The sequence below is a fragment of the Rhineura floridana genome, chromosome 2, assembly GCF_030035675.1.
Source record: "Rhineura floridana isolate rRhiFlo1 chromosome 2, rRhiFlo1.hap2, whole genome shotgun sequence".
NCBI classification, from domain to species: Eukaryota; Metazoa; Chordata; class Lepidosauria; order Squamata; family Rhineuridae; genus Rhineura; species Rhineura floridana.
Window position 1 is genome coordinate 96709566 of NC_084481.1, and position 8485 is coordinate 96718050.

At 38.8% G+C, this 8485-nt stretch overlaps 1 protein-coding gene across 1 annotated transcript; it reads right to left on the bottom strand.

Annotated features, from left to right (window-relative positions):
• Nucleotides 1-7537: 7537 nt before the first annotated feature.
• LOC133376797 (olfactory receptor 5F1-like) lies at nt 7538-8485 on the bottom strand. The gene has a single exon (XM_061609586.1). It carries the CDS (start codon nt 8480-8482, stop codon nt 7538-7540), a length of 945 nt encoding a protein of 314 aa, XP_061465570.1. The 5' UTR covers nt 8483-8485.

Below are 8485 nucleotides of genomic sequence, written 5' to 3' on the forward strand. Positions count from 1 at the left end.
GATTTGTGTTCTCAAAGAAAAAAATACTCAAAGACACATCAACTGGGAGACTGGAATCATGACTCTGATTAAAGTTGTAAAGACCCCATTTTAGCCACAAGCTACATGCTTGTGGAGAGTTCTGTATTTCTTTCCTTGGCATTCTTCCCCTCCTCTGTGATATTTTATTGTATTTGTTTTTCAAAGAAATAATATAAACTAAATAAAATAACATTTTTCTTACATGTATATCCCACCTTTCTTCTATCGACAGCTGGTATAGCACAGTGGGGAGGAGAGCCTGACTGGGAATCCAGAGTCTATGAGTTCAAATCCCTGCTTGTGTCTCCTGGGTGTCAAGGGCCAGCTAAAGATCACCCCCACAGTGAATGGCTCAGGGGTTATGTGCCCTGCCACCTGTGCAGTCGTGGGCAAGCTGCATAGTCTCAAGGAGCCCAGTTGCACCCCAGCTGGCAGTTGCACACAAGGAAGGGGCTGGCTTGTGCAGCTGTGGCAAGCTGAGCAGGCCCTATCCAGCTGGGAAGGACTAGCCTCAGAGAGAGGCAATGGTAACCCCCCTCTGAATACCGCTTACCATAAAACCCTATTCATAGGGTCGCCATAAGTCGGGATCGACTTGAATGCAGTCCATTCCCATTTTTCTTCCATCATGGAACCCAAGGCAGCATGCATGTGATTTCCAGCCAGTCACCCGTTCAAACACATGACCTGCTTAGCTTCAGCAAGGTGAAGACATGTGCCTTCAGCCAGAGCTTGGAAAAGTTACTTTTTTGAACTACAACTCCCATCAGCCCAATCCAGTGGCCATGCTGGCTGGGGATGATGGGAGTTGTAGTTTTAAAAAGTAACTTTTCCAAGCTCTCCTTCAGACAATACCCATAAAAACAAAGAAAGTTAGAATAAATATAATACATCTAACTAAAAAGTAATGATCAAGACAGATCTTCAAAGAATGAACCTTTAAAATTCATTCAGTCCTTCTAAATACATCTCTGTTGATTTGAGAAATGCTGTACTTAAAGAATTATTGTTTATGAATGAAAGAAACGGGAAGTAGGGTTACCATCCCTGGATCATAAGAAAAGAGTACACAAGTACACTCTTTAAAAGAAGATGATGATCCGGGTGTCAGAGGGAGGGGTATAATTTTTTATGTGCATAAAATGTAGTAGGTATTCAATAAAATAAAAAAATTCTGGAACATAATTTTTATTGACGTAAATATAAAATTTTAATTGAATGACCAGAACCTTCAATTAGTACCATCACAAAAATCAAATTAAATCACAAATTAAAGTAGGTAACCATGTACGTCGCATTTTGCAATAAACATACATGAAAGAGATCAATAACTAGAACTTTAACAAAACCTATAATATAAATATAAATATAAAATTTTAATTGAATGAATATTTTGCCTTACTTTAAACCTCGGCTAACAATTTTTTGTTTCCCGTACAATAATTGTAAAATTGTAAGCAATCAAATTCTTTGAAGTTATATTTAACCATTAACAAATTTTTCACAGAGTCAACAGCCACTCTATTTCTTTCACCAGTCCATTGAGCGTTCATCATGCTGAAGACACTTTCAACATTAGCATTGTGGCTGGTATTGCAAAAATGAAAGAAATATTTTTAAAAACTCAGAGCTCGCAGTTTTATTCACTTTTTTGAAGTAATCTACCCATTCTTTGAGCGGAAGAAATTCTTGAGACTTTTGCGCCAGTAAAATATCTTCCACGGATTCTAAAATGTCGACAATTTCTATTAAATTATTTTTTTCTCTTTCAATCTTTTCAATATTGGAATGAAAAACGTTCATGAGCAAGTGAATGAACCACAAATAACTTTCATTTAGCGGATTTTCAAAAAATAATTTTATTAACACTGGTGGATGTTCCTGTGACAGAAAGTAGTTATGAAGTGCCGAGTACATTTGCAACACCCTGTGTATGCAGGGAAATAATGACAGCCACCTGGTCTCGGAATGAGATAGCAGTTTTCGATATTCTACCTCAACAAAATCGCAGAAGTCTTTTAGAGCCTCAGTTCAGTCTGTATAAATGGAAAAGTAGTTATAAATTTTCATGATCAAAGATTCAATATCGATTGGCAGACCATCAAAAGCATGTTGCACACAGTTGTGCAAGATATGAGCTGGGCATCCAACTCCAATCAATTATTTTTGAAAGACATTTTGTAGATGGAAGAAAACATTATTTTGTCCCCTTCTCTGCAGACCACCAAAATTGGTGTTGCAGTTCTCTGCCGTAAATGCGATACACTTACTTTTCAGATGATAATTTTGTAATGTTGTGGTAATTAAATCACATATGGTCTCCGATTTTTCATTTTCCAATGATTTTAACTCTAGCATACGTAATTGTATCCCATGTTCTCTGTTGAAATATTGGATAAGAACAGGAAATATTTTCAAAGCTCCATGATTACTTCCATCCATGCATACTCCAATGTACGGAATGTTTTCACTCTCGATCCTTTCTACAGAAGTGTTCACGGAGTTGGGTGCCAAAACATTATTAACAATTGCTTCAGTTTTTGTTCTGGCACTGGAAACATTTGAATCAGCCTCAGAGTCACTGAATAACTTGCGGTACAATTTGGTTGAGCAGTCACAAGATTTGTAACTTTGGTGGTGTTTTACAATGTGAAAAACCAAAGTTGCTTCTGCAGCCAATATTTTTAATTCCTTTGTAGTGTTTTGGGTGACAAACATACTGTCAATTTTCTTTGAACTACCAGCTGTTCTTATGTTTTTGGTATGTTTCGTTGATATCAAATGTTCAAATCAGCTTGCCCTTTATTGGTGATTGAAATTGTCACCTGACAAACTTCGCAGTACGTCTCATAATCAACCTTGGCTTTCTTGAACATCGGATATTGTTCTTGAAGTTCTTGAAGTTCGTCAGAAAATGTGTTTTTTCGCCGAGACATTGTCATCTTTGGGGTTCTATCTAATATATATATATATATAATTATTATTATAAATTACCACACAAAATAATAAGAGCAAGTTACAACGTACTGGTACTGGAACAATTTCTTTATTCCCGTTCTTTGTGGATACTATGACGGTAACACTTGGGTAACAGTAACAGTTAATTGCAAATCGTTAAAAATAAGAAGAAATTTCAACGAACGTTACAGACTGATTCAATAATTAAGCTTTTTCTTACTTCAGTTTTATTCGAAACTCAAAAGAACTGTCAACTCATCAACTGCGAACTGTGAGGACACATCAAATTAGGTACACAGAGGTTACGTGTCGGGTTTCAGCTTTCTAATTCCAGGCACAGATGTCAGTGGCACCAACAGAACTCGTTGTCGTTACCGACCGTTAATGACAGAGTACAAGCATGATTTTTTTAATATAAATAGTAAACATAAAATAATAAATTAAGTTAGGTTAGATAATCTGATTTTTTTATTATGTCATTTCAAAAAGAGTATGTGTGGCTTCTATAAGTGAAAAGTAAGAGTATGCTGTTTTACCATCTCAAAAAGAGTACATGTACTCTTAAAAGAGTACGGTTGGTAACCCTAACGGGAAGCATGTATTAATAAATGAGACAGGCTGGGTCTGAGCAGAGGAGATGCAGCTGCTTAACTCTTTCTGATCTGGTCTTTTACCCATTGAGGCCAATTTTGTGCATTATCCTGAATAACATTAGCTTTGGGGATGCAAACATTTGGAACCTTCCAAAAGGTGAAGTCTCTCTCTTAAACATGAACACATTAAGGATCAGTTAAGACCTCTGTCCTGATGTAATACAAAATATACATACTCTTGTGGACTCAGGATCAGTGGGTATCTATATCACTTTTCATACGCTTCTTTAAATTGCTAGTGCTCTTCTCTGTAAAGTGGGAATTACTTTGGAAAACATGAGGCAGTATCCAAAAACAAAGTCTGTATTGCTGTTACTATAAGACAGGGGTAGCCAGTGTGGTGCCCTGTAGAACTCATGGGGAAGGCTGAATTAAGGAACTGGGAACACATCACTTTTCATCAGCTTTAGTTATGGATAGAAAGATCTGCCAGTGTTAGTTCTCTCAGTTTCTCATTTTTTCCAGTCTAAAATTCAGTTCACATTTCTGCAACAATTTGCATTTAAAAAAAAAATCCTCATGAAAATTCTTCAGCATTTCAGTGTGAATTTCTCCTAATAAACACATTTTTGTCTGCAGTTTTTACTAATGTACACATTTTGCACACAATCTCTCCTAAGAAAATTAATTTTTGTATGCTATTTTAACTAATATATTTTATGTACATTTCCCTAATATATGCATTATTGTAAACATTGTTGGAATGGAGAACTGTATTGCAAAATTAGGATAAATGTGAATGTTGAGGGATGGCTGTATTTTGGTTTTCATATTGTGCTGAAAAGTTCAAATTTAGTAGTCGGCATTAAATGTGAACTGATTCAAATGTCTCTTCCATCCCTGCTCATAATGCTTAATTTGTAAAAAGGGAGGGGCTGGGTTCAGACAGTCCTAAAAGTTGCATCCCTAGGCCTGGACAGCCCATCCATAGGGAAAGATCATAGCTGAGTGGTACAGCATATGCAGAAAATCCCAGATTATGTTCCTTGCATCTTCAGTTTAAAAGATTAGATGGAATGTAATGGCAAAGACATCTGCCTGAGATATGGTAGGCAGTTGCCAGCCATTTGTCAGTGGACAAATAGCCTAAAATGGAACAATGTTTCTATGTTCCTAATCCATGTTATAAGAACATAAACAAAACCTGCTGGATCGGACCAATGGCCATGTAGTCCAGCATCCTGTTCTCACAGTGGCCAACCAGATGCCTATGGGAAGCTCGTAAACAGGACCTGAATGCAAAAAGCACTCTCCCCTCCTGCAGTTTCCAGCAACTGGTATTTGGAAGCATGCTGCCTCTCACCATGAAGACAGAGCATCACCATCATGGCTAGTAGCCACTGATAGCTTATCCTCCATGAATTTGTCTAATCCTCTTTTATAGCCATCCAAGTTGGTGGCCATCACTGCCTCTTGCGGGAGCTAATTCCATAGTTTAACTGTGTGAAGAAGTACTTTCTTCTGTCTGTCCCGATTGAAACTTCCAACATTCAGCTTCATTGGATGTCAGTGAGTTCTGGCGTTATGAGAGAGGAGTAAAAACTTTTCTCTATCTTTTCTCCAGGCCATGCATAACTTTATACACTTGTATCATGTCACCTCTTACTCACCTTTTCTCTAAACTAAAAAGCCCCAAATGCTGCAACTTTTTCTCATAGGGGAGTTGCTCCATTGCCTTAATCATTTTGGTTGCCCTTTTCTGAACCTTTTCCAGCTCTACAATATCCTTTTTGATATTAGGTGACAAGAACTGTACACAGTATTCCAAATATGTTGTATAGATTTATACATCAGCATTGTGATATTGGCAATTTTATTTTCAATACTTTTCCTAATAATCCCTAGCATGGAATTTGCCTTTTTCACAGCTGCCACACATTGGGTTGACATCTTCATTCAGCTATCCACTACAATCCCAAGGTCTGGTTCCTAGCCAGTCACCCCCAGTTCAGGCCCCATGAGCGTATATGTGAAATTAATTTTTAAAAATTGCCCTGATATGCATCACTTTATTTGTATTTACATTGAATTACACTTGCCATTTTACCATGCATTCACTCAGTTTGGAAAGGTCTTTTTGTAGCTCTTCACAATCCCTTTTTGTTTTAACCTTGAACAATTTAGTGTCATCAGCAAACTTGTGAGTGGAGGGTAGCTGCTGCTATGCTACAATGAAGAAAACTTTCACAACATATGCTCTAAGACAACATTGTTGCAAACTTATTTCACGTACTATAGAACAGGACTAGCCAATGTGGTATTCTCCAGATGTTGTGGTCTACAACTCCCATCAACCCTGACCACTGGCTATGCTGGTTGGGGCTGATGGGCATTGTAGACCACAACATCTGGAGACCACCATGTTGGTGAACCCAGCTATAGACTCCTGCTTCCACTTGGGGGGGGGTGAGGCAAAATTGCCAACACCCCTTTTTGGAAGACTTCAGTTGGTCTTTTCCAGGGGGTTGGAGTGCCCAATAAGAAGGGGGCAATCAGGCAGCTATTTAAACCTGTTCTGCCCCTTCCATTTCCTTCTTCTCTTTTGCAGTGCCCTCCCTTCATCTTACTGTGTGGGTGTTTTCTAGTCATCCTTTCTGGGGGCTAAGTAGGAATTTTGGATTGAGCCTGATTGCCCCTTGGGACTCATCTTTTTTGCTGACTCCACACTATAAGGTTCTTTGATTTACTCTTGGTGCATGTACTTATTTGGTCTCTTTGGCATTCAGTGTGGGCAGATAAGGGAATTTAAGAATTTAAACTTAATTGTCAGGTGCCCTGAGGCATCATTGGGTTAAGGGTACTCTTGAGTCATCTTCCACATACTTCAGCTTAGGGGGATGTCCTCAGGGCTGCCCTTTAGGCCTGATGCTTGCACCTTGGTGAACACTGATGGGCCCAAGGTCACCCAGTGAACTTCATGGCCAAGCGGGAGTTTGAACCCTAGTCTCCCAGGTCCCATTCTGACATTCTAGCCACTATACCACACTGGCTCTATTGTTATATTTGAATAAATATGACTGCTCTACCATCTCACTGTCTCATGAGTCTTCTTCCAACGTGTTCCTTATTCAGTAGTATTTACACACTTTGATAATACCTGAAAGACACTGTGCAATGCAAGTTTCTGGAGCCTGATGTGACTGACTGCAGTCTAAGGATTCCAGAAGAAGACAACATTTTGTCTCAGGGAGTAGAAAAAGAGGAAGGACAATCAAGAGATGGATTGATGCAATAAAGGAAGCCATAGACCTGAACTTACAAGATCTGAACAGGGTGGTTTATAACAAATGCTATTGGAGGTCACTGATTCATAGGGTCGCCATAAGTCGTAATTAACTTGAAGGCACATAACACACACACACACACACATAGTGGGGAAAGACTGTAACCAGGTGTATTACCAAAGACTGATGGGCAACTTCATGGCCCCTGCTCTCCCCATCTTATGGTTCTTTATCTTTAAAAACCAGAGTTGTACAAGACATCCCTTCAAACAGAGGATTTCTTCAAATAGAGGGCTGTCCATTGACACCCCTTCAAATAAAGGACTGTCTTCTGTAAAGGAGTGCACATAGCCATCCTTGTGTAGTCAGATATGAAGCCAACAAGTATAATAATAATAATAATAATAATAATAATAATAATAATAATAATAATAATAATAATAATAAAAACAGCCAGGTCAAACAACCTGACTTCAATACTCCAGTCTCTTCCAAGAATAATGGGATACATATTTTGTCTATACTGAGGAGGACACAGCCTGAAGCATGAATACTTCTATTATGTTACTGATGTGCTTAAATGAAATTCAAGTATTTAAGTGCCCCATGTCACTAAACTAGAATGCATGACAAACCCTAAAAGGTAATCCATATGGCTTGAAAAATCCATTGACATAATAGTTACAGTAAGTGAGAAAATGTTCTTTTCTCCATTACTCTCTTCGCTGCATCCTTCACCTCCTTGTTCCTCAGGCTGTAGATTAAGGGGTTAAGCATTGGGATGACAAAGGCATAAAACAGAGACATAATTTTATTTTGATCCTCTGAATAGTTGGAACTGGGTTGCAAATATATAAATAGGCCTGTTCCATAAAATATAGTCACAGCTATCAGCTGGGAGATGCACATAGAGAACACTTTCTTGCGGCCTTTGGCCGACTTCATCTGCAGGACTGCGGAAAGGATGTACGTGTAAGAGCTCAGAATTATTAGGAGAGAGCCCAACATATTGATTCCAGCACATATGAAAACTAGTGCTTCAGTTACAGATGTATCAGAACACGAGAGCTTGAGGAGTGGGGGAATATCACAGAAGAAATGGTTGATTTCATTGGACTGGCAGAAAGACAAAGTACCTACCAAAGTGGTATGAATAATTGAATTCAAGAAGCCAGCTGTGAAAGCCCCGCTGGCCATCTTGATGCATTGGGTGTGCAACATGATTGATGTGTACAGCAAAGGGTTGCAGATAGCCACATAACGGTCATACGCCATCAGCCCCACAAGGATGCACTCTGTGCTTGCCAGAGCAACAAAGAAATACATCTGGATGAAGCATCCCATGAAGGAAATGGTTTTCCTCTCTGACAGGAAATTTTCCAAGGCTTTGGGGGTGATATTGGAGGAATAGCAAAAATCTAGGAAAGCACAACTACTGAGGAAAAAGTACATGGGGGTGTGAAGCAGAGGGTCCGTTTTGATCAGCAAAATCATCCCTAGGTTGCCCACCACAGTGATAACATAGATCAGCAGGAACAATATGAAAATGGGAATCCTCAGTTCTGGTTCATCTGCAAATCCCAGGAAGATAAATTCAGATATGACAGTGCTATTTTCTGTAGACATTGC